Genomic DNA, 26,207 nt, shown 5'->3' on the forward strand with positions numbered 1-26,207 from the left:
CGCTCTACGTGGGGCTACCTTTGAAGGTGAGCCGGAAACTGCAATTAATCCAGAATGCGGCAGCTAGACTGGTGACTGGGAGCAGCCGCCGAGACCATATAATACCGGTCTTGAAAGATCTACATTGGCTCCCAGTACATTTCCGAGCACAATTCAAAGTGTTGGTGCTGACCTTTAAAGCCCTAAACGACCTCGGCCCAGGATACCTGAAGGAGCATCTCCACCCCCATCGTTCAGCTGAGATCCAGCGCCGAGGGCCTTATGGCGGTTGCCTCATTGCGAGAAGTGAGGTTACAGGGAACCAGACAGAGGGCCTTCTCGGTAGTGGCGCCCACCCTGTGGAACACCCTCCCTTCAGATAGGAAGGAAATAAGCAGTTATCCTATCTTTAAAAGACATCTGAAGGCAGCCCTGTTTAGGGAAGTTTTTAATATTTAATGCTGTACTGTTTTTAACATTTGATTGGGAGCCGCCCAGAGTGGCTGGGGAGACTCAGCCAGATGGGCGGGGTATAAATAAATAAATGATGATGATGATGATGATGCACGGTAATGGAGAAAGTGAATAGAGAAGTTTTCCTTTCTCTATCGTAACACTAGAAGCCATGGGCATCTGATGAAGCTGAATGTTGGAAGATTCAAGACAAATAAAAGGAAGTCCTATGGAACTCCCTCCCACAGGAGGCAGTGATGGCTATTAACCTGGATAGCTTTGAAAGAGCATTAGAGAAATTAACAGAAGAGAAGGCTGTCAAATGCTACTACTCATGATGACCGCAATGCTTCTGAACACTGGTTGCTAGAAACCACAAGAGGGGAGAGTGTTTCTCATGTGCTAGAATCCTGCTCGCTGGTTTCCCACAGGCATCTATTTGGCCTCTTTGAGAAGAGAGTCCTGGGCTAGATGGTCCACTGGCCTGATCCAGCAGGGCTCTTCTTACTTTCTTATGAGGTGTCCTCAAAGCATGAAATGCTTGCTCTGAGGCTAAGGCTTTATAGAGCCTGTTGTGCTGGGATTGGCTCTTGGGGAGCAGCTGACTGGTGGATCAGGAAGTCTAGTATTGCAACCAAGGTGGCAGCCCTGAGGCACAGAACTGCAAGCTAAGGAAACAGCTGTGTTAGAACCCAGTCTGCTCTTCCACCTAAGGTTTTTCTCAAGGCTTGTTGGTGGTGCCAGGAAAGGGCCAAAGCTCAGTGGCAGAGGACTTGCTTTGCATGCAGAGGTTCTGTCCTCTCTTGCATCTCCAGGTGAGGTGGGAAAGCCCCCTTTTATGAAAATCTGGAGAGCCATCGTGTCATGAGTCCCAATGAGATGTCAGACCAGGGCGAGGGCTGGGAAGAGTTACCAGTTGACAACCTAGGGGAAGAACCTTAGCAGCTTGAGATGGGTTGAGAACCAAGCCTTGAAAGACCAACACTGGCTCCCAGTACGTTTCCGAGCACAATTCAAAGTGTTGGGGCTGACCTTTAAAGCTCTAAACGGCCTCAGTCCAGTATACCTGAAGGAGCATCTCCACCTCCATCGTTCAGCCCGGACACTGAGGTCCAGCGCCGAGGGCCTTCTGGCAGTTCCCTCCCTGCGAGAAGCGAAGTTACAGGGAACCAGGCAGAGGGCCTTCTCGGTAGTAGCACCTGCCCTGTGGAACACCCTCCCATCAGATGTCAAAAAGAAGAACAACTACCAGACTTTTAGAAGACATCTGAAGGCAGCCCTGTTTAGGGAAGCTTTTAATGTTTAATAGACTATTGTATTTTAATATTCTGTTGGAAGCAGCCCAGAGTGGCTGGGGGGGCCCGGCCAGAGGGGCGAGGCATAAATAATAAATTATTGTTGTTGTTGTTGCTGCTGTTATAGTGTCAGACTGTGACTCAATAGACCAGTATTGAAATCCCCATTCTGACATGGAGCTCACTGGGTGCCCTTGGGCCAGCTGCTGCCTCTCAGCCTAACTTACCTTGCAAGGTTGTTGTAGGGTTTACTGTATTTTTCGCTCTATAAGATGCACCCGACCATAAGAAGCACCTAGTTTTAGAGGAGGAGAACAAGAAATATTCTCTCCCTCTCTGCGCAGCGCCTCTCCAGCGAAGCGAAGTCAGAACAGCAAGAAGGATTGCTGCGCAGCGAAAGCAGCGATCCCTCTTGCTGTTCTGGCTTTTGGGATAGCCGTGCCAAGCCTCTTCAGGGCAGGGGGAGCGTTCCTCCCGCACCGATCCCTCTTGCTCTCCTGGCTTCAGCAATAGCTGTGCAGCCTGCATTTGCTCCATAACACACTCACACATTTCCCCTTACTTTTTAGGAGGGGGAAAGTGCGTCTTATAGAGCAAAAAATACGGTAAATGAGGAGGGTGAGAACCAACCACGGATGCCACCTTGAGCTCTTTGGAGAAAAGGGTGGGATATAAATGCAGTAAACAAATGATGATAATAAATAATAAATGAGCCTTGAGTGAAAAAGGGCGCTTGGGGGAAGTTGGGATGAGGCATCAGATTCCAGGGAGGGCAGCGTATCAGCTTGGCACTCTGCTCTGATCCCTCTCACATCACCCAGACACTATGTGCCCGCTTCACCCCCTGATCCCATGCCAGCCTCACCTCCAGTTCTGGCACCGCCCTGGTACTGCCAGAGCCTGCCTTGCAAACAGAATCCATCTCCCAGTCTGCTTTTGAGCTGCCACCGATGCCTTCTCCATTGCCCATGTCACAGAGGTGCCAGTGCTGGCAGACATAGGCAGCTGGGTCCAGCCCTCCAGAAGGACTCCCTGTTTGCTTGCCCACTCCAACATTCTTGCCATACTGAAGTTGTGCCCGCCCCCTTCCTTTATAAGGGGACTCAAGAGTTTGTGCCACCTGTGGGACCAACGTCTTAGCTCGGTCAGCTGTGCAGAGCACCTGTTGCACCTTTGATCTTTACTTTGCCTATTTGCCACAACAACCATTTGGGCATTGAAAATATTGGAAGAAACCCTGTTGCGAGTTTTGAGTTCATCCTGCAGCGAGATCCAGAACATGCTGCCAGGCAGTGACACCAATGATGGGCCAACGATCTAAGGCAGCTTTCTATGGCACCACAGCCCTGAAGGAGCACCAAAGTTAGTGTTCCGTGGAGTTAAGCAGAATTCAGACAAATTGTCATGTTCTGGTTCACGGGTGATCATAGTCCCGGCTGGGGACGCCGGGACCGGGGGCAAGATGGCGGCGTGGGAGCAGGAAGGGGAGTCCAGAAGGCAGGAGTCAGGAAGCCAAGAGTTCAAGGGTCAGAGCTGGGAATCAAGAAGCCAAGAGTCTGAGGGTCAGGAAGCAAGGAGTCACGAAGTCAGGGGTCCGAGGATCAAGAAGCAAGGAGTTATGAAGTCAGGGGTCCGAGGATCAAGAAGCAAGAAGTCACGAAGTCAAGGGTCCGAGGATCAAGAAGCAGGGAGTCAAGGAACCAAACGCAGCAAGGCAGGGAACGTGTTGCTGTGGCAAAGACCCGAAGGGAAAATGCTGACCTTATATCCCTTCCCAGCTCTTGCCACCAGGTGCTGTGAGTTACCAATCAGCCTCATCTGTGTGGCCGCGCCTTGCGGCTTCAGAACAAGCTTAGGAAGGCCCCAGTCCTGCAGAGTCCTATTGGTCACAGGACCTGGCTCCTGCACGCACAACTGACACAAATCCACCCAAAGATCCCTACTGTTGCAGAGGTCTGTGCCCAGGAGGAAATACCTCCAGGCTGCTCCTCTACAATCCTTGCTGGTCTGCATCTCCTAGTTTGTTTTGTTCCTCTAAAAAGTTTCCAGACTAAGACCCCTCATGTGAATATGAACAAGAGCTTACAAACGAGCCACATTACTGTAGAGTTGGAAAGAACCCCAACTTATGGCAAGGAATCACAGCTTGGGCTGGGAAACAGACAGACAGACAGAGACAGGGGGACTTACCGTGACACGAAACGGCGTCGTGGCAGCCGGCTCCATGCTGGGGTTCTTCTCTGCCCCCCCGCTGGGCAGACCACGCCGCTGCCCTGTCCTCTCTGGTGGGGACTCTGTGAAAAGCAGAGAAAAGGAGAATGTTGGGGACCACCTCAGAAAGAGGAGCTGCGTGTGCGCATGCAAGAATCACAAGAACGGCACATCGCTGCAGGTGGGCTATGCCACAGGTAGTGGGTCCCCGTGGGAAAAGCCACTTGAAAGTTTGTCTCTTTCAGCCCGTCACTCGAGGATGTTTTGTTTTGCTGACAACTTCCCATGCAAACAGAGTTTAAAGTCAAGAGACCTTCCAAGTGCATTTCATAATTGCTAGGTGACTTTGTTGCTCAGTTCAATCTTTTTACATGGTATTTTATGCTTTGCGGTACTTCTTACACAAAGGACACAAGGACACAAGAAGCGCCTGCAAGTGAAATGTGAAATCAAATGGGAACATGAGATAGGGAACACATAGCAACAGACCTTCCAGGGCCTTATTTGTAACAGAGCCATTCAGACGGGGTTTAAAAAAGTGTTACAAGCAAACATAGATAAAAAACCAACTTCTTGATTTCACACAGAATTTGAAAAAAATTGATGCAGTATTTGAAGATGCAACCTGCCATCTTGATTTTAGCTAGATGGACCAATGGACTAACACAATGTAAGGCAAAGCCCTGTGTTCCTAACAAGGAACAATAATGGACTGCAATGGAGAGGAAGGAGTAGGGCAAAATGAAACACAACTCGCATCAACCCTGACTGACCACTGGCTGTGCTGGCCTCCCATTCCTGGGACCCCCATGAGCGCATGTGAAGTAGGTTGTCTGGATCAGGGCTCATAAGTCAGCTAAGGCAAGTGTCAATTGTGAAGCGAGCCAGACCCAAGGAAAAGCACCTGCAAGCTCAGAGAGAATTCAGGCTCTTGAACGAATAAGTACCCTTCAGTTTCCAAGACAATCAATATGCAAAAGGCGGAGAGAGAGAAAGGGAGGGAGGGAAGGAGACAGTCAGAAGGCATTACTAATCACTGCACTTAGCCAAACATTCAAGAACATCATTCAAGTACAATATTTCACCAACGGGCGTGCCTGATCACAAATATTACGACATTGCAACGACCCACAGCTGGGAGCTCACCGTCAAGAGAACAAGGCTCGCTTCTGCAGTGCGGGGTGGGCATGGGTGATTAAAGCACAAAAGACCTTGCTTTTTGGAGGAGTGTGAGGGTAAATAGGCACCTTGGGGAACAGAATCAGGTTCTTGACACAAGAGGTGCAAAGCTCACACAGAGTCAGATATGAGAAATTCCATTTATAACTCCATCACTAAGTTGTGGGGTTCCCTCCCTGCAGAGGTGCCTCTGGCTTCTTCATAGTGCAGCTTTTAGGTAAAGGTAAAGGGACCCCTCACCGTTAGGTCCAGTCGTGGCCGACTCTGGGGTTGCAGCGCTCATCTCGCTTTATTGGCTGAGGGAGCCGCCGTACAGCTTCCGGGTCATGTGGCCAGCATGACTAAGCCGCTTCTGGCGAACCAGAGCAGCGCACGGAAACGCCGTTTACCTTCCCACTGGAGCGGTACCTAGTTACCTACTTGCACTTTGACGTGCTTTCAAACTGCTAGGTTGGCAGGAGCAGGGACCGAGCAACAGGAACTCACCCCGTTGCGGGGATTCAAACCGCCGACCTTCTGATCAGCAAGCCCTAGGCTCTGTGGTTTAACCCACAGCGCCACCCACATGCAGCTTTTGGTAAATGCTAAAGACAGGCCTCTTTGCCTTGGCCTTTGGCACCTGAAATGTATATTCTTGGGTTTGCGATGCAGAAATCTCAGCTAAAGCACTGGCGGAGGAAGAGGCGGGCAGGGGAGCGCACCGCCCTGGCTGCGCAATCCTGCTGGGGTTCCATTGTGTTACTACTGCTAAATAATCCTGACACACAGTATCTGAAGCTCTTCAGCCACCCTCAAAGATCCCTTCCTTTCTTTCTGGTTGACACTTATACCTGCGACTCCCTACTCAGACACCAGCAGGTTCTCCCCTCTCCAGATTCTTGCCAGGCTCTCCTCAAAACCTTTGGCATAACGCCACTACCACTCGAGTTATTATGCTCTGCTGTGACTCTGCCTAACCCCATGCATCCAAAATATCCATTCTTTATATATCTGAATGACTCCCCTCCCCTGGACAGTGAGCGGGCGGGGAGGGGGGGAGGACTGAAATAGTTAAAATCACAATGCAGAGGATTAAAGCAAAAACATTTAAATGTTCAAAGCACCACAGTTCAGAAGAACAGTTTAAGTAGCATCAGCGTAATTCAGAAATAAAAGCAAAGTCGCATAAAAGCTGCAATATACAGAAGGGGAGGTCTTGTTGTTGTTGTTGTTGTTGTTAAGAAATGCAATAAAAAACATAGGAGAAAAATGGCGTGGCAGATGAGCTGTGGGTGGGGTCGACATTAGATTCAGTTCACAGAGAAAGGTTGTTGTTGTTGTTTAGTCGTTTAGTCGTGTCCGCCTCTTCATGACCCCATGGACCAGAGCATGCCAGGCACTCCTGTCTTCCACTGCCTCCCGCAGTTTGGTGAGACTCATGTTGGTAGCTTTGAGAACACTGTCCCACCATCTCGTCCTCTGTCGCCCCCTTCTCCTTGTGCCCTCCATCTTTCCCAACATCAGGGTCTTTTCCAGGGAATCTTCTCTTCTCATGAGGTGGCCAAAGTATTGGAGCCTCAGCTTCAGGATCTGTCCTTCCAGTGAGCGCTCAGGGCTGATTTCCTTCAGAATGGAGAGGTTTGATCTTCTTGCAGTCCATGGGACTCTCAAGAGTCTCCTTCAGCACCATAATTCAAAAGCATCAATTCTTCGGCGATCAGCCTTCTTTATGGTCCAGCTCTCACTTCCCTACATCACTACAGCGAAAGATAAACCTATCTAATTTGCACTTTCTGGAATGAAATACAAAAGCCTCAAAATTTGTACTTTTCTGATTTTTGAATTTTGCAATGCAGTTCTCCATTCAAATGGTGGGTAGAAGAATGCATACACTGGGGCAAAGTGTCCATAAAATGCATCCATTTGCAAAAACAATATCAGAGAAACACAAATTATTAGGGTAAACGACTTCTCAAAAAGTTGGGTATTAGGCAAAATTACATACAAGCACCTGTGCATTAGGAGGTATTTGCCTCAAAATGCTGGCGAATTTTAATGAAGACTTTAAAAGCCATTTCCAAGTCGTGGAAATATTTAGAACTGAACTTCAGTGTGAGAACCTGAAATTGGCAGATTCACCCATCTCTAAGGGGTGAAACCTCCCTAAGAAGAGTAGTTTACCAGTGCTATACATGACTACTCAGGACTAAGTCCCACTGAGTTCAATGATACTTACTCCTAGGTAGGTGTACATAGGTTTGGTCAGGATAGATCCAGATGTGCTCCAGAGGTATATAGACAAAGCAGTGCATAACTTTTGAAAAAAAGTTGGTGCTGGAGCTCAGGTATTTATGTAAGTCCTGGCACATGTTCTGGAAGGAGAAACTACTCTTCCATTCCTAGAACATGGGCACAGCCTGAGATACTGTGGAAGTCTGAAATGCTACATTTGGAGGACTGTGTATAAGCAGTGGGGGGGGGGGCGTGGCATGGAGGGAGCCTGCTGTGTCCCCCTAGGTCATGGTTGACCTGGGGTTGGAGCTGCAGCTGGGTGCGAGAAAGTTGCCTTGGCAGGGGTGGTGAATATGCCACCGATTCGCCTCTCTCCTGCCCCGGGTCAGGCTTGACCTGGGAGTGGAGCTGTGGCTGGTGGCATTGGGCCATCACGCAAGGAAGCTGTCTCCACAGCTCCCTCACACGCCAGAGCCAGCCTCCGATGAGGAAGCCTGTTGTGGGGGCACCTTGCCACAGCCCCTCAAAAAAATATGCCCAGGGCCCACTACCCATACCCACCCCATGGTACTCCACTGTTTGCAGACAGTTTGTGTGGCTTTCCATCAAAAAAGGATATTCCATCAAAAAATTATATTCTATAAGGTGCAGAAATTAATAATAATAATAATAATAATAATAATAATAATAATAATTTATTATTTATACCCCACCCATATAGCTGCGCTTCCCCAGCCATTCTGGGCGGGTTCCAGAAAATATTAAAATACACCAAACATTAAAAGCTTCCCTAAACAGGGCTTCCTTCATATGTCTTCTAAAAGTCTGGTAGTTGTTCTTCTCTTTGACATCTGGTGGGAGGGCCTTTCACAGGGTGGGTGCCACAACTGAGAAGGTCCTCTGCTTGGTTCCCTGTAACTTGGCTTCTTGCAGGGAAAGAACCGCCAGAAGGCCCTCGGCGCTGGACCTCAGTATCCAGGCAGAATGATGGGGGTGGAGATGCTCCTTCGGGTATATTGGACAGAGGCCGTTTAGGGCTTTAAAGATCAGCAAAAGGGGGGGGGGGCAAAACTGAAGGCCCACGCCTTCTCACCACTTCCTAAAGCTCCTCCTCTCCAGAAGTGAGTGTTCCAGTTTGTGAACGTTCTTTTGGAAGTTGAACATCCGGTGGCACTTTTGCGGCTTCCAACTGGCTGCAGGAAGCTCCTGCAGCCAATCAGAAGCCACGCCTTGGAAGGCAAATGTTTTGAAAGTCGAACGGACTTCTGGAACGGATTCCATTCAGCTTCCAAGGTACGTCTGTACTTCTTCACACAGTGCATAGTTAAACTATGAGACCGAATTCCACAGGATGCTGTGATGGACACCGATTTGGATGGCTTTGGAAGAGGACCACCTGGGAACCCCATGGATGAGCCTGCCTTGAATTCCAGCTTAGAAGATAGGAGGAGCATAAATTATTGCTGAGCCCAAAGCTCTCAGCCAAAGCCAAAAACTTTTGGTACAAAATGGGGAGGGGAGAGAGCGTAAAATTGCCTTCATGCCTATGCCTTCCTCTGCTTCAAGTTTTACGAATCAAACAATATTTTATTATTCAGCTAAAGACCCATTAAAAGCAAGATACAGTATAACCCAAAACCACACCATTCCTAGCATAAAGTGTAATACACATATATAAAGCAAGAACATGATTTTTTAAAAAAACACACACACAGTTAAACTGATAGACTCCCTTTGTGAATTTTTGAAGCAACAAAGAGAAACTGTGCAACTCCATTATTGCTACAAGTCTAGCAAATTCTGTCATTACATTATTTTCCATCAGGCAATAAGTCAGCCAAATAGCACTCAGGCGTCTTTCCTGGTATTTTCATAGCATAGATGTAAACCATCTATTTGGTCATCTCTGTAAAAGTTGCATACAAAAAGAACATGAATTGAAGTTCCCATTTCTCTGTCAGCACAGAAGCAGAGTGGCTCATTTTGCAGCAGCAGGAAGAGGCCTTACTGGGAGATGACGTCCCCACCCAAGGGCTGAAACTGGAACAAAGTGGTGGTATTTTCATTCAATCCTCATATAAATTTATTTTTAAAATGTATAAACTGCCATACATCTGAAGATGGACACCAAGTTTTTTGAAATGGCAATAGCTATTAACCCAACAATTAAGAGGAATAATAAAAACCAGTCAACTACCGTAGTTGAAAAATGCCATAATTTAAAATCCTTGGGCAATAATAATAAAAAATAGGTCAGAGGCAGCAATGTCTCTGGATGTCAGTTGCTGAAAACCACTGGAGGGGAGAGGGCTCTTGTGCTCAGGTTTCCCATAATGGGCGTCTGGTTGGCCACTGTGAGAAAAGGACGCTGGACTAGATAGGCCATTGGCTGATCCAGCAGACTGTTCTGATGTCCTTATATTTGTAAAGCCATCCAAGTTGGTGGCCATCACCACATCAAGCTGATCTGCAAGTTCTGCCTCGCTGTCTGGTCCTCATGAGTCTGGGGAGTGAGAATGGACTGGGCTGTGCTGCACTGGTGAGATTTCCTTTGAAGGACAGCACACTGAGCAATTATCTCAGGTCCCATGTTGGCTCTGGATCCCAGGCTCTGGAATTCCCTCCCTTGAGAAGCCAGGCTGGTTCCCTCCTTGCTGTCCCTCCACCAACAGGGGAAGACTGTTTTGTTCTGACAGGCCTTTGTTATAGAAAAATAAGGTTTGTGAACTTTATGTGTTTTTAAACTTTTTTGTTTTTTCTTTTTTGATTTTTAATGTACTAAAGTTGAAAATTTCAATAAATATCTTTAAAAAAAAAGAAATAACAACAATTTGATTGGCTAGAACATGACCCAACAGTACCATGAGCAAACATTGGTTTGCTGGCATCCTCCCAACTGTTCTGCTGCATCACCGTGCCCCTAAGTGGCATGCTCAAGTCTCAAAAGCCTTGCAAAAACAACTCTCCGCTCCAGAAATACATTTTGGCTCTGCCCCTTGAAAGCAAGTGGTGTGAATCTTCCAGAGGCTCGCCTTAATCAGAAGAGTGCAGGTGAGCTGGCTGAGAGGCTTGGAAGCCTCAGCCAGAGCCCTGGCTCCCAGCGGCCCGCTCATTCTGCCCAGCTGGCATTTGTGCCATTTGTGCCATGTGCTAATAAAGCCCCTTCCTCCTCTTTTAAACCCGGAACGGGATCTCCTTTCATATCTCAACCCCATGCCACTAATCCCTCCTTTACAGACTGTTAACTTCTCTGGATTCTGAGGCGACTTGTATCATTACTGAGAGATTTGGAGGGTTTTAAGTTAATAACATGCCATCGACTCGCTGGATGGCAAATGCCATCCCAGAGTGCTAAACCCCTGAATCTGCTGTGATCTCAAGCCAATAAGTGGACAAATGAAGGTATAATCTGCAAATTGCTGGGAGGACTGTCTGCTTGTGCAGGACATGGAAACATCCCCTAATGAATACCTTGGAAAGGGCAACTCCTCCTGCAAGAACAAGCTCCCTTGCCGACGGCGTCTTGTACCTGGGATATAGTTGCTAATAAACACAGTCCCAAAAAACAAGGGAGTGAGAATGAGGCCCTGAAGCTCAAGCAAGGCAGACTCACAGACTCATTTGCTCTCTCCGCAACCCATGAGAGAACAGCTGGGGCTGGTCCCCAGGAAAAACTGCCAGGGAATGCAGAGTTGAATTTACTTGATTTTGGCTCCCTGCATCCTGCCTCACATCCCGGGATCCCTGGGCGGGTCCCAACATAACAACGAAGACTCAGTTTAAACCTCAGAGAAAATGCAATCAAAATAATGCAGCAGCATCAGATAACAGTAGCAGTCATGCCCAAAGGCCTGAACAAGCAGCCAGCTTCTTACCAGGCACCCGAATGGCACTACCAGAGGTGCCAACTGAATTTCAGGGTGGGAGAGGGCATTCCAGAGTGGGGGAGCCACCACAGAAAAGGCCCACCCCTGCCTTATTACCAAGGTACAGTTCCTAGCACTGTGGCATTAATGAGGGCATCCCCAGAAGATCTGAACTCACAGGCAGACATGTGCAGAGAGGCGATCCCTTAAGTATTCAAGGTCCAGGTTGTTTGGGACTCTATATATCAGAAGAATGTAAGTAGAGTCTATTGTATATCAAAGCACCAGAACTCATGGACATTCAATGAAGATGAATGTTAGAGGATTCAGGACAGAGAAAAGCAAACAATTGTTCATGAAGCACAAACTATGGAAGTTGCTCCCTCAGTAGGCAGTGCTGGCCACCAACTTAGATGGCTTTAAAATGGAATTAACAGCAATTTATGGAGGAGAGAACTATCAATGGCCATAATGGCTATGCTCTACAGTTGGGAGACAGCAATACTTCCAAATGCCAGCTGGTGGAAACCACTGGAGGGGAGAGTGATGCTCTTGTGCTTGAATCCTGCTTGCTGTTTTCCCACTGTGCTGGGCCCAGGTAACCCGTGAAACGCAGTCCAGGACTGGTCCAGAATCTGAAGGTTCTGCTGGGAGTCAGTCCGACAGGGCCAAGGCAGGACACGAGGCAGGAAACCAGGCAAGGACAGGTACAGGATCTCAGGCAGGATCTAGCATACAGCAACGTTGCTCCCGCAACCTGGGGCAGGGTCCGACAGTCTTTTATCTTTGTCGGGGTAGCGGCCAGTCCTGATCACCTCCCTTTGTTGCCTGAAGGTGAGTACTCCTCCTGCAAGTACTCAGGTCTCTCCTTCTTTCAGACCTCGATCTCTGCAGCTCGGGAGATGTCGGTGGGTTACTGGACCCAGGGGCCGCCTCAGCCTCCCCTGACCCAACTGGTGGTGGAGCAGCTGTAAGTGATGGCCCAGCTGAAGGCAATGAGGTAATCCCCGCATCTGGAGCCAGGACAGGCTTAGGCCCCTGACTTGGCCCAGCTGGTGTTTGTTGCAGGGGAACCTGTGCAGACTGGGGCTTTCAGAATCAGGCCCCAGACTTGGTTCAGGTGATGCCTGATGCAAAGGATCTGGTGCAGACTGAGTCTCCTCTGGTTCCGAGTCTGAGCCCCAGTCCCAGGCCATCACACCCACGGGATCTGGCTGGTCATTGTGAGAACAGGATGGGCAACTGGCCTGATCCAGCAGGGCCCTTCTTCTTAGGACTTTTCTGATGGCAAGAGTTCAACAGTGGAACGGATGACCTTGGAGGTGGGGACTCACCTTTGTTGGAGGTTTTTAAACAAAGGTTGGATGGCCATCTATCGGGGGTTCCTTAGGTGTGATTTCTGCATTGCAGAAGTTTGGGCTAGATGGTCCTTGGGTGGCCCTTCCAACTCTACAATTCTAGGTTGGCTACTCCTGGTGTAGACAGTACTGAGCTCAATGGACCAATGTCAAACTCTGGACAAGGCAGCTTACTATCGTCCAGACTTTGCCTGTTTCTGCTTGAGACTGTACAGAACCTGGCAGAATGGAGCTAAGGCCCATGTCTGGGGTACTGCCGCTGCTATAAACACCTGAATGCATACATATTTGCATAGTAGCACTGCAAATTTAGGGAAGCGGGTGGCGCTGTGGGTTAAACCACAGAGCCTAGGACTTGCTGATCAGAAGGTCGGCGGTTCGAATCCCCGCGACGGGGTGAGCTCCCATTGCTTGGTCCCTGCTCCTGCCAACCCAGCAGTTTGAAAGCACGTCAAAGTGCAAGTAGATAAATAGGTACGCTCCAATGGGAAGGTAAATGGCGTTTCTGTGCACTGCTCTGGTTTGCTAGAAGCGGCTTAGTCATGCTGGTCACATGACCCAGAAGCTGTACGGCGGTTCCCTCGGCCAGTAAAGTGAGATGAGCGCCGCAACCCCAGAGTCGGCCACGACTGGACCTAATGGCCAGGGGTCCCTTTACCTTTCCTGCAAATTTCTCCCATAGAGAAAACAGCCCCAAAAGCAAAGGGTTAAGTCTATGTGCTCACATTTCAGGTTTTAAGGGGAGGAAACATTTCAGCTTCTAGGGAAATGGCAGGCTGGGGAAATGCTACTGCAGAGCACTTTTAAATGCTGTTATGCCCCATTGGCACCTATTAATGGTAACAATTAGCACTTTCCATACCTTTTTTTTTTGCTTTCCTGAGACATGTGTCCAATGCTCTGAAAGGTTAATTTCCTGCATCTTAAATGCAAGTGCTGTGCATTTACCTCATTACCCCAGGCAAGACCGGCTCCTTCCTGACAGAGTAAACCCTCCTTGTAAAGGGATTACACAGAGAAGGGAGGGCTACATCGGCTGCTGCTTGGACCTCCTGATATGGAGGCAGTAGACCAGATGCTGAAGATTGAGAGGCAGTGGGAGGCAGCCAGGCTTATGGGCATCCCAAAGGGCACGTATTTAGCCTGGAGATGAGGAGACTGAGAGCTGAAATGGTGGCCATCTTTAAATGCCTGAAGGATTGTTACGTGGGAGATGGAGCGTGCTTGTTTTGTGTCGCTCCACAGGCCAGGACCAAACCAATGGATTCAAATGACAACAAAGGAGATCCTGACTAAACGGAAGACTTTTCTTATGGTAAGAGCCATTCGGCAGTGGAAAGCGATGGAGCCGCCTGCGTTGGAGGTTTTAAAAACAAGCTTGGCTGGCCATTTCTCATGGATGCTTTAGTTGTGGTTCCTGCATTGCAGGGGGTTGGACTAGATGACCCTTGGGGCCCCATTCCAACTCTGCAATTCTAAAGTGTGAAGCAATAGAGATTAAAAATGAGGGACCCACAGAGATGGGCTGGGGTGCCAAATGCATCCCCAAGGCCTCTTCCCTGAGCCCTTGGGACTGAGTCCACGGAAACAGCCTTTACCAGCTCTGCATTGCACTTTCCTTGAGTTCTCTTCTGGCCTCATTGGAATGTGTTCTTCATCCGTGGTAGTGCCTCTTGCATGTCTGGATGGAAAACATTGTGCTTGAGAATGTTTGCCTGTACAGTCATTCCTCAGGTTACAGATGCTTCGGGTTGCATATTTTCGGGTTCTGAACCCGGAAATACAGGAAGAGGTTACTTCCTGGTTTTGGTGCTCACGCATGTGCAGAAGCACTAAATCACGCCTTGTGCATGCACAGAAGTGCTGAATCACAACCCGTGCATGCGCAGATGCACCGCTGCAGGTTGCGAACGCTGCGGGTTGTGAGCATGCCTTCCACACGGATCACGTTCGCAACCCGAGCGTCCACTGTATAGGCATCCACCTGTCTTGGGAAAGTGAAGTCAAGCTGTTGGGAGGTTGCAGGGCCTGCGGTGGCTGTAGAGACCAATGCAGGAGAGACATGTTTTGTTGCAGCTGGGGCAGAGGAAAGCGTATGGTTGTGCTGCTGCAGATGCACCCTGGCATTTCTTCTTTCTGTGTTCCTCCCAGTGCTCGTTCCTCCTCTGGTCACTGCTACGGATGCAAGACCTGACTATGTCTCCAGGCACTGCGGTCACCTGCAAGGGATTCCCACACGGCAGGGTTGATGATGCTGCCAGCCTTCATGACATGTTCACAGATATATTTGTAACCAGTGCTTTTTCAGGGGTACTCAGGGGTACTCAGTACCAGTACCTCTTTTGGGTTGTTGTTTAAAAGCATGGCACTTACTGTAAGAGCTTCCAAGATGAGTACTGGCACCTATTTTTTTTCCAGAAGAAAAGGCACTGTTTGTAACACAGAGTTGGTCTGCCAACAGGCCTAGTGCCTGAAGCCAGCTCCCCATTGAGCACTGTATGGGAGACTTATTCTGGAAGATTACTGTGATTTCGAGGAGATAGTGATCTCACATGGTCATCTCTTCCTGCCTGTGTTTAACTATCTATCCCTTCCTGGCCTCTGTTTATTTCCTCTCTATCCCTTGTAAAATGTCTTTGATGGTTGCTTTTGACGTATGGTCTGGTGGCAAATGGCTAAAACCTGCACTGGCTGGTATCTACCTTTGATTTGTGGTGTGGTGGAGGGCCTTTTGACCGTCTTTGATGTAGAGCAGATAAATTAGATGGCTTTTGAGCATGGCAGTGGAAGTTCGCGCACAGGCTGTTGGCCGCAGAGCTATGCAGATGAAGACTACCTGGCGGTCACTTCGCCACTTCTTCAGGTCTTCCCAGTGGCAGGTTGAAGTGCTTGCTTTGTAATGTATATACAGGTGAAACTCGAAAAATTAGAATATCGAGGAAAAGTTCCTTTCTTTCAGGAATTCAACTTCAAAGGTGAAACTCATATATGAGATAGACTCATGACATGCAAAGTGAGATCTGCTTCTCAGAGGTCCAATCTTGCTCCATTTGCAATCCTTGTTTTGCTGATTTCCTTGAATATTTTCATTTTCTGAGATTGTTAATTTGGGGTTTTCATCAACTGTATGCCACGGTCATCACAATGATCACAAATCAAGGCTTGACACATCTCACTTGGCATATCATGAGTCTATCTCATATATTAGTTTCACCTTTCAAGTTGAATTATGGAAATAAATGAACTTTTCCACGATATTCTAATTTTTCAAGTTTCACCTGTATTGCTTGTTGTTTGGGAATAAAATCTGTAATGTTCTCACACTCACATGTGTTTGTATTGCTTCTGGATCTAATTTTAAAAGAAACATCTTGCATTTGGCAAGACAAGAACATCCTTAAGGGTCCTGCCATCTTCCATTCTGTGGACATGGCCATGCCAGCGTTGACGTCGCTGAGACAGAAGTGCCAACATGCTTTGAATATGGACTTGGGACAGCACCCTTTTTTTGAGGCTCTGTCTTGCCATGTGATGCCCAAAATTTTCCTTACATAGCACATGTAGAGGGCAATGAGGCATCACTCCTGGCTGTGTGTATATGTTTGTCTGTGTGCATATGTAGAAACTTCTGTGTCTTTTATGGAATGAAGCCTGCTGTGATAAGGTAAGGGTTACAGCCATTGCTCTCCCTTCTTTTCCCTTTGCCTTGTCCCTCAAGCTGAATGTGGGCCCTGGAAAGTTGCTCACGAGGGAGTATAGCCCTCATGCCGGAAGGTTTTCTCTCCTTCTAACCCACAGAATGGCCACAACTGGGCAAAGAAAACAGGAAACCAGGCTGGCAAAAGCACAGGGCAAAAACCCTCACAAAAAACAGTGAATTTGCCACCCAGAATTTGGCCCCCGCCAGCTGCTTTTGAATAACCCCCTTGTCCTAGTTTCTGAGCAAACTACTGTTCTAAGCAACATCCACCTATGTATTATTTACTGTTATTTTTACTTGTATTTCCGTCAAGTTACAGCAATGCCGTGATATGTTCTCCATAAGGTGACCAGCTGGGTCTAATGCAGAGCACCCATGGTCAAAACCTTGCTCTTTAAGGAAGCCTTTTGGGTTGGCCAAGCTTGTGGCCATCTCTCAATATGCAGCTTTCCAGGGCTGCTTGGGGGATTTGGTGAAAGCAAATTCTTATGAGAACTGACCTGAATCCACCCTCACAGACAGAACACAAAGATCAGGGTGCATTCTTTCTTGGTTTTATCACTTTCCTGAATTCTGAGGTGCAGTTTTCGGTTTAAAAACTACCAAACTGCATCTTAAAGAACCAAGAAGAACCTGCTGGATCAGGTCCATACCCTGATGCTTGTGGGGAACCAGCAAGCAGGACCTGAGTGCAGGAGCCTTCTTCTCCCCTGCTGTGGTTTCCAGCAACTGATGTTCAGAAGTACAGTGGTACCTCACGTTAAGAACTTAATTCGTTCCAGAGGTTCGTTCTTAACCTAAAAGTGTTCTTAACCTGAGGTACCACTTTAGCTAATGGAGCCTCCCGCTGCCACTACGCAATTTCTGCTCTCATCCTGAAGCAAAGTTCTTAACTTGAGGTACTATTTCTGGGTTAGCAGAGTCTGTAACCTGAAGCGTCTGTAACCTGAAGTGTCTGTAACCCGAGGTACCACTGTACAGGTGCCTCTGACCTTAGAGGCAGAGCACAGCCATTATGGCTAGCAGCCATCGATATCCCTCCTTCACGAATTTTTCCCAATCCTCTTTTAAAGCCCTAAGTTGATGACCATCACTACCTCCTGCAGGAAGAAGAAGAAGAAGAGTTTGGATTTGATATCCTGCTTTATCACTATCCTAAGGAGTCTCAAAGCGGCCAACATTCTCCTTTCCCTTCCTCCCCCACAACAAACATTCTGTGAGGTGAGTGGGGCTGAGAGACTTCAGAGAAGTGTGACTGGCCCAAGGTCACCCAGCAGCCGCATGTGGAGGAGCCGGGAAGCGAACCCGGTTCCCCAGATTACGAGTCCACCGCTCTTAACCACTACACCACACTGGCTCTCTCACACTGGTTCCACAGTATGCAGTGTCTCAAGAAATCCTTTCTATTATCTGTCCTAAATGTCACATATTCTAGTGCTAAGAAAGAGGGAGAGAAACTTTCCTCTATCCACTTTCTCTATGACGTGCATAATTAAAAAAAAAACTTCTATCATGTTGCCTCTTACTCGCCTCTTCTCTAAGCTAAAAAAGTCCCAAATGCTACATTCCTCCCCCCCACCCACCCACTTGATCATTTTGGCTGCCCCTTTCTGAACCTTTCTGAGCTCTACAATTTAGAAATATGTTCAGAATGTGTTTAGAAATGTGCATTTAGGGAGAAATTATGCGTTGAAACACTAATTTAATATGGAGGTTTCATGCAAATTATTATTTATTGTCATGATTATTTGAAGGGTGGTGCAGTAATGAGACAGAACAGACACATGCAAAAGCAATGTGAGCCAGATATATATTGTTCATCCCTCATTATTTTCCCTCACTCCTTTTTCTGAGTATTATTGGTTTGGGAGTTCTGTTGAAATGTTTATATATTTGCCCTGCATTAGTATGTTTTCTCACCCTCAGTTTAATTCTTATTGTGTTTGATCATTTTACAGTCAGCCACCTTGTTTTTTTAAAAATTTATTTAAAACAAGTACCTATCACTATGGGACACAGGTGGCGCTGTGGGTTAAACCACAGAGCCTAGGGCTTGCCGATCAGAAGGACGGCGGTTCGAATCCCCGCAACGGGGTGAGCTCCCATTGCTCGGTCCCTGCTCCTGCCAACCTAGTAGTTTGAAAGCACGTCTAAGTGCAAGTAGATAAATAGGTACCGCTCTGGCGGGAAGGTAAACGGCATTTCTGTGCGCTGCTCTGGTTCGCCAGAAGCGGCTTAGTCATGCTGGCCACATGACCGGGAAGCTGGACGCCGGCTCCCTTGGCAAATAAAGCGAGATGAGCACCGCAACGCCAGAGTCGGCCACGACTGGACCTAATGGTCAGGGTTCCCTTTACCTTTACCTATCACTATTTTCAAAAAACCAATAATTTCTGTACGTTTAACAAACATTAAAAGAAATAAAGTCCAAACAAGCATCTATAAGGAAAGCAGGATATAGCACTTAAATAAAACAATAAAGGAAAAGAAAGATTATTCAAGGTACTGATTATGTTTCTTGCTTGCCTACTTGCCTATTGGTCTGCCCACAGCGACTCTGGAAACAGAGAAAATGGGAAAAGCTGGGCCAATCAGGGTAGATCAGAGGTGACATGAGGTCACAGGCTAAGATTTGACCAGAACTGGAAAAGCTCGCAGGTATGACCAGCTTCCAGCCAATCAGAAGGCCAAGCTGGGAAGGCCAATCAGGGATGGCATTGTCCTTCAAAATGGCAGAGACGGGGCAGGCTGACAGGCCTGCAGACTTGACAAAATCAAGTTCTAATTCATTCAGATATGAGCCGGCATCAGCTGTGCTGCTCCTCCAGCTGAAAATCCAGGTCAACAACCATCCCAGGCAGCTCAGGTAGAAGTGTGCAGCAGCAGCAGCAATAGCCGAAAGAGAAAAGAAAAGAAAAGAAAAGGGAGAGGGAGAGGGAGAGACAAAGGCCTGGCATGGGGGGGGGGTCTGTGGGAGCCAGCTGGAGCTGGTTAGCAAAAGCAGTGGAGGAATCTCCTACGGGCACCTCGGCAGGAAACTTAAGCCAGGGACGGGGAGCAGAAGGAGGAGGCTGGGTTGCACAGAGTGTACATCTGCAAAAGTTAAAGCCTGACCAAACATTCCTGAGAGACAACTCACCTAAGAGGAGAAGCAGCGGTGGCCGTCAGAGACCCCCATGCCATGGCACCCTGGACAGCTCTGAAGCCGAGCAGCGGGAGGGGGTGACTTCATCGGGCGCTGGAATGGAATTTGGTACCTGGCGCTGGAATGCCGTTTGAGCCAGGAAAGGTGGAAAGCCGCCCAGGGTAGGCAGCAAAGGGGCTGCCGGTACGCTCCTTGCTGTAAGGGGGAGCGCAGCCCAGAAGCAGCCTCCAGGCAGAGAGGCTCCCCAAGTGAATCTGGCTGCCGTCAGTTCAGGTGGAAGTCAGGGAGTGACCGAGGAAGCTCTGGCAAGGCTAGAAAGACTTGTCTGCATGCCAAGCCAGGAGAACAGCAAGGGAGCACAGAACTTTGCAGATGAACCTCATTTCTCCTCAAAAGTGAACACGGCCAATGAAAGACCGGTTCCCTCATCACCTGACACTCCAGTGCTGTGCAGCCCATTGGCAGGGAGATTTTGACACCTCCTGGTTCTCCAAAAGGGGTGGTGTTTTTCTGCAGAGTGAGGTGGAACTGGATTTACCTGTCCCTTCCCTGCTTTGCATCTGCCAAAGAACTCTCATTATCTTAATGAGCTCAGGTGTTTCCCATCCAGCTATCATCTAAGCAGCTTTAATTGCAGTTTTATCCAGAGCAAACCGCAAGAAAGGGAGAAGGAAGTTCGCAAACTAGCGATGGGCCCCTTGCAAGGAATCTGCGTTCTCTGGCTGTACGTTATCTTTGAAAACTGAGCTGTGAGGAGGAAGCGGGGAAGGAGGCCACAGATATTCCTCTCCTTGTTCTACTGCCTCCTCCCACTGTCAAATTTTAGACTGTAGGCCTCTTGGAGCTGGGACTTGACTTTATATGTTCATATAACTACAAAGCACCTTGTCCATTGCTGGGGGCTAAGAATGGACTAAGAATTAGAGAAGGAAAGCACACAGTGGCTTCTGTCATGGGCTGGGGGCCAGGGAATGCCAGGAGACTGCACCAATTGCCTCTGAGGGAAAGCAAAAGAATGCCCACCTGGCCCAATACATCAGAAGCTCCAGGGAGCTCCTTGCCAGTAAGGACACTTGGCGTCAACAGCCAACTGTCCTGGGGCTGCAAGTAAAGGACATAAGAACATATGAAGATCCTACTAGATCAGGCCAACAACCTATGTAGTCCAGCAACCTGTCCTCTTGGTTTTTTCGCCTACCTTGTAGCAACTCGTCACAACTTTCTGGTATTAGTGGCTAGGCATTGGAATATGTGTGCTGTGTTGGAGGATTGGGTATGGCCATCATCTACCCCTCCTCTTTTGGGTATTCCGTTACAGGAACCCGGTGGTCGTGGATCCTGTCCGATGCCCTGCTGGTGGCTAGGGCCATGGCACGACGCTTGGTGATGTCATGGGGAAGCTTCCAGTTGTATTTGCATCAACAAGCTCCTCCCACTGGTTGTCCACGCTGAAATGACTCCCTGCTGAGCGAGGTGGAGTCATGTATTGCTGTTTTAACCAATACCTAAGCCAATACTGGGACATGGGTTAAACCACAGAGCCTAGGACTTGCCGATCAGAAGGTTGGTGGTTCAAATCCCAACAATGGGGTGAGCACCCGTTGCTCGGTTCCTGCTCCCGCCATCCTAGCAGTTCAAAAGCACGTCAAAGTGCAAGTAGATAAATAGGTAGCACTCCGGCGGGAAGGTAAACTGCATTTCCATGCGCTGCTCTGGTTCACCAGAAGTGGCTTAGTCATGCTGGCCACATGACCCAGAAGCTGTCCGCCGACTCCCTCGGCCAATAAAGCGAGATGAGCGCTGCAACCCCAGAGTCAGCCATGACTGGACCTAACGGTCAGGGGTCCCTTTACCTTTTAAGCCAATACTACTCACATGCTGTAACCAATAAAGTTGCGGCCTTATTTTGCCCATTTACCAAAAATAATGTGTCTTTGTGTCTTATTATAATCCTATGCGGGTGGCGGGTCCTCCACTCACAACCTGTTCTCATGGTGGCCAAGCAGGTTCTCCAATGGGAAACTCACAAGCAGGACCTGAACACAAGAGCAACACTCCCCTCCTGTAGTTTCTAGCAACTTACATTCAGAAGCATTTCCTGACCTCGACTATGGAAGCAGAGCAGAGCTTGTAGGCACCAATAGTCTTGTCCTCCATGGATATGTCCAATCCTATATTTATAAGCATGAAATCCATGTTGGTGACCATCACTGCCATCTATGGGATGTGAGTTTGCTGTGCTGTGTGAAGAAACCCTTTTTTTTAATCCATCCTGAATCTTATGAGAGAGGGAGAAAAGCTGTCCTCTAGCCACTTTTTCCATAGATGCATCATTTTCTAAACTTCTATCATGCCACGTCTTTCTCACAAAATCTCCACACTGAAAAGTCCCAAACATTGTAGCCTTTCTTCAGCGGGGCCACGCCATTATGATCTCATCCACCAGCCAGAGGAAAACAGAGCTATTCAAGCCAGGAAACCAGCACTGGAAGATCTGCCTGGCCCCAACGGGGCATCAATGGCCCCTTGCGGATCCCCACTTGCTTCTAGCCATGAAGTCCAATTTCTCCTGCTTCTCTCCCTTTCCCCTCCACTCTCTTTTCCTTGAGGGAGGTCAACCTCTCCTTCTCCCTCTATCTGGGAGCCGCTTTGGAAGACGACAAACTGTCTGAAAAGTGGGATAAAAATATAGCAAACAAGGGAAGAAAGCTTCTTCTGTGGCAATCACTTGTAGCCGAGTAAGATTGTTTTCTATAAACACAGTTTTAACAATGAGTGCGTAGGTGACTGTGGAGGCCAATTCTGGATCCACACGTCCTTCCACAGTGGGGACATTGGTTTCCGGGCAGGAGCTGATCACGGTGTGGATTTGCCAAGCGTGCCTTCCTCTTAGCACGTTTCTCCCTTGTGTCCTGAGTTCGAGTGTCTTCTGTGCCCATGACACCTTTGGCAAAGGCTGCTCTCCAATAGTGGAGGAAGGGGGTGGGGTGGATATGGGCACCAAGGGCAGCAGAGCACCCTAGGGCAGCCCAGCCACCACCTTCCTCTCAGCCGCGGCTGCCCTGTGGCGGGCTCAGCGCTGCCAGAAAATGTTAGATGCTTCGCTCACAGGAGGGTGCATTTACTTGGACGGCGTGCCCTGCCCACTTGGGTGCTCTGACCCTTTCATGTGGGTGTGCGTGTACCCCCCCTTCCACCGCAAGTGCCGACGGGGGTTGCTATGCCGGTGGAAGGCAGAGAAGGATACACCTGCAATTCTTGCCATCCAAATATCTTCTAGGGATTGCAGAAGTTCCCAATTGCCCAGTCTTGGGTTTGAAAGTGGAACCAAAACATTTAAGAATTTCTCATTATTCCAGTTTGTATTTCAGAGTTCTGCAGGACATACGATACGATAAACTTTATTGTCCTTGTCCCATACAGAACAACAAAATTGAAAATTCTACATCAGACATTCAAAAACCAACAAGCCTGCTATCCCAGCTATCCCAGCCTGGTTAGCCCCCTAAAAACTCTGATACCCCTTAATTACCGTAAATACAATATACTCCCACAGAGACTACCTTACACTGCGTTTAAAACCAAAATCGCCTTTGGATAGAAACTGTTTCTCAGGCGGCTAGTCCTAGTCTTTATAACCCTGTACCTTCTTCCAGAAGGCAGAAGCTGGAAGAGATCATTTCCGGGGTGGGCACTATCCTGCGCTATCTCTGCAGCTTTCTTATGATACCTGGAAGCATAGATTTGATCCAAGGTGGGAAGAGGGCACCCAATTGTTCTCTCCGCAGTCTTTACAACCCTGGACAGCGTTGTTTTTTTCCTGACTGTGCAGCTCCCAAACCACACACAGAGACCATAAGTTAAGACACTCTCCACAGTACAATGATAAAATGCCATCAACAGGTCCTTGGAAAGATTATTTTTTCCGGAGGATTCTCAGAAAGTATAACCTCTGCTGTGCTCTCTTCACCAGGTCTTTACTGTTTTCTAACCAGGTTAGGTCATCTCTCAACTCCACCAGGGCCGTCTTACCCATAGAGGCTAGTGGCGTGGGGCACCAGGGCGCCAAGTTCTGGAGGGTGCCAGGGAAGAAGCGGAGTCTGGGCGCGGCGCCTCCTGGCATCAGCTCACTGCCCTCGCCTGCCTCCACTATGCCACACCGAAGCAGCGCTGTGCCCGGAGCCTCTGTCTGCCATGGCCACCGCGGCACGAAGCTGCCAGCTGAGCCGGGAGGCACTGTGTCCAGCCTCAGCCTCTTCCCCACTGGAGGAGCTGCCCTCCATCCGCTGCCCGCCTCCTCCAGCCCCGCCGGCAGCACCATCCTCCCTAAAAAAAACTCTGGGAAACGGGTTGGGGGGCGCCGGAGGGAGCTTTGCACCACGGCGCCGGATATGCTTAAGACGGCCCTGCAGGACATGTGCAGTTTGCCAGAGATCTGCATCTCCCCGACACCTCTTGCATTACAGTCACACTCAGCCCTGTCTCACCAGTGTGCATTGATCTAAACAAACAACAGAAAACACTGCAAGAAGCTGTTTTGTGTGTGTGACAGAATCAAAAGCCCTTTTCTGCAGTTTTATTGCAGACTGATGAAAAACAAATCCACCAAAAAGCAAGCTTATTATTTGTTTGTTGCATTTACATAGTTTTTCTTCAAGGAGCTCAAGGTGGCCTACATGGTTCTCCTTACAACAACCCTGTGAGGTAGGCAGGGCCGAGAGGCAATGACTGGGCCAAAGTCACATCCTGTAAGCTTCATGGCAAAGTGGGGATTTGAACCCTGGTCTCCCAGGTCCTTGTTTAGCACTCTAGCCACAACCCCACACTGGCTGTCTCTTAGTGTGACTGTACATGTGGTACGTATGACTGTATTGATTGCATTAGGTTCTTTCTGTGCAGTGTCTCAACAATAGCCCAAACAGGAAGAAAAATATCCTGGAAAAAAGTGACTGGAAAAAGTGCAGAGCTGCAGGGTTCTTCAACATCCTTATAAATGCCTTGGATGAAGGAATTGAGGGGGTGCTCCTCAAATTTGCAGATGACACCAAGTTGGGAGGGGTAGCTCAACATCAAGGGGCCTGGCCCCTGCCAGCAAATATTGAGGGGTCCGAAGACCCCTCCACCCTGGTATGCCTGCTCTAGGTCATGGATTTCTTCACAAGTGTACATATAATGATGCTCCCACTTCCTTTCTCTTTGGTTTTTTCCTTTTGAACATTTTATACCCTTCAATTCCTACATTCCAGTCATGGGTCTCATCCCATGATGTTTCAGGAATGCCCACCAGGTCATATTTGCTATCCTGTATTAAAAGCTCCAATTCGTCTTGCTTGGTTCCCATACTCTGTGTATTTGTGTAGAGACACACATTAGAAGTGCAACAGGAATGACGGGGATGCAAATTCATGGTGCAACAGGAAACACAAGGGGGGGTGCAAATCAGTGGCAGAACAGGAAATATAGGGGGACGCAAATCAGTGGTGCAACAGGAAACGGGGGACACAAATTCGTGTTTGTCCCTTTTCTCTTGAACAGGTCATACCCCTCAATTCCTACATTCCAGTCATCGGTCTCATACCACAATATTTCAGTAATGCCTACCAGGCACTGGCAAAGGAACAGGGGGCGGGGGGAGCGAACCGCCCCCGTCACCATCGGGGAGGGGGGTATCATCGCGGCCACCCCCGGATACGCGTCGTGCACCCCCCACCATGCCAGGCGTCACGCCCCCACGGGTAGCACACCACGCTCCCGTGGGCTGCACGCCACGCCCCCAGGACGCACACCATACCCCTGCAGGTGACATGCCACGCCCCCAGGATGCGCACCAGCCCCACCCCCACCTGCTCTCTGCCCCCGGTGCTGGAGCATGCAGCTTCGCCACTGCTACCAGGTCATATTTGCCATCCTGAATTAAAAGCTGCAATTAGTCTGGCTTGGTTCCCATACTCTGTGCATTTGTGTAGAGACAACTGAAACCACGAGTCCTTCCCTCCAGCTGCTTCCTTCTTGTACTTTTTTGCCCTTTAGCAGGTTTCTGGAACATCACCTCAGTTTGCTGAGCATCAATGTAGCTATTATCCCCAGTTCCATGTGTTCTTCTGTTGTCTGTAATGTTGTCTCCTTCCCCCTAAAGTTCTAGTTTAAAGCTCTCCTGACCACCTTCATGAGACTCTTAGCAAACACATTCTTGCCAACCGCTGTGAGGTGCAGCCCATCTCTTGCCAAAAGTCCTTCCTCAAGGAAGCGGGGACTATGATCGAAGAAATGAAACGCTTCCTGACAACACTACCTGTGTAGCCAGTGGTTTACCTTCAGGATTTCCCTCTCTCTTCCTGGCCACGACCTTCAACAGGAAGGAGTGATGAAAAGACCACCTGTGCCCCAAAGCTCTTCAGCTCCAGAGTCTCATAGTCCCTTGCTATATGTTAAAGGCTGTGTGTGGCAGTATCATTTGTACCCACATGAGTCTGAAGGAAGGGGTAGTGCTCAGTGGGCTTGATAACACTTGGCAACTTCTCCACCGCATTGTCAATCTTTGCACCTGGAAGACAGCACACCTCCTGGGACATCCTGTTTCCTCCGCACACTGCTGCCTCTGTTCCCCTCAGTTGGGAGTTACCTATCACCACCACTCGTCTCCTCCTCCTCTGGGGAGGGCCAGGAATCGTTCTATGCGCTGTGCCTTCCAAAGCCTGTTTGGAGTGCTCTAAGGTCTGCACCTGCTGCTCTTGGGTCTTCCCCTCTTGTCTTTGTTGTTGTTTAGTCGTTTAGTCGTGTCCGCCTCTTCGTGACCCCATGGACCAGAGC

The 26,207-nt window shown here is 48.8% G+C and overlaps 1 protein-coding gene across 11 annotated transcripts in view; it reads right to left on the reverse strand.

Moving 5' to 3' along the window:
* Positions 1-26,207, reverse strand: part of DAB2IP (DAB2 interacting protein) — a 304,877-nt gene that overhangs the window by 202,193 nt on the left and 76,477 nt on the right. For 10 of the 11 annotated variants that reach the window (XM_053373754.1, XM_053373750.1, XM_053373763.1 and 7 more), the window contains exon 2: positions 3,918-4,021. In XM_053373754.1, the coding sequence (XP_053229729.1) occupies positions 3,918-4,021 (104 nt within the window). Of the gene's footprint in view, positions 1-3,917; positions 4,022-19,391; positions 19,808-26,207 lie in introns of those variants that run through there. The other variant, XM_053373758.1, reaches the window with a different exon arrangement.

The sequence above is a fragment of the Podarcis raffonei genome, chromosome Z (assembly GCF_027172205.1).
Source record: "Podarcis raffonei isolate rPodRaf1 chromosome Z, rPodRaf1.pri, whole genome shotgun sequence".
Taxonomy (NCBI): Eukaryota; Metazoa; Chordata; class Lepidosauria; order Squamata; family Lacertidae; genus Podarcis; species Podarcis raffonei.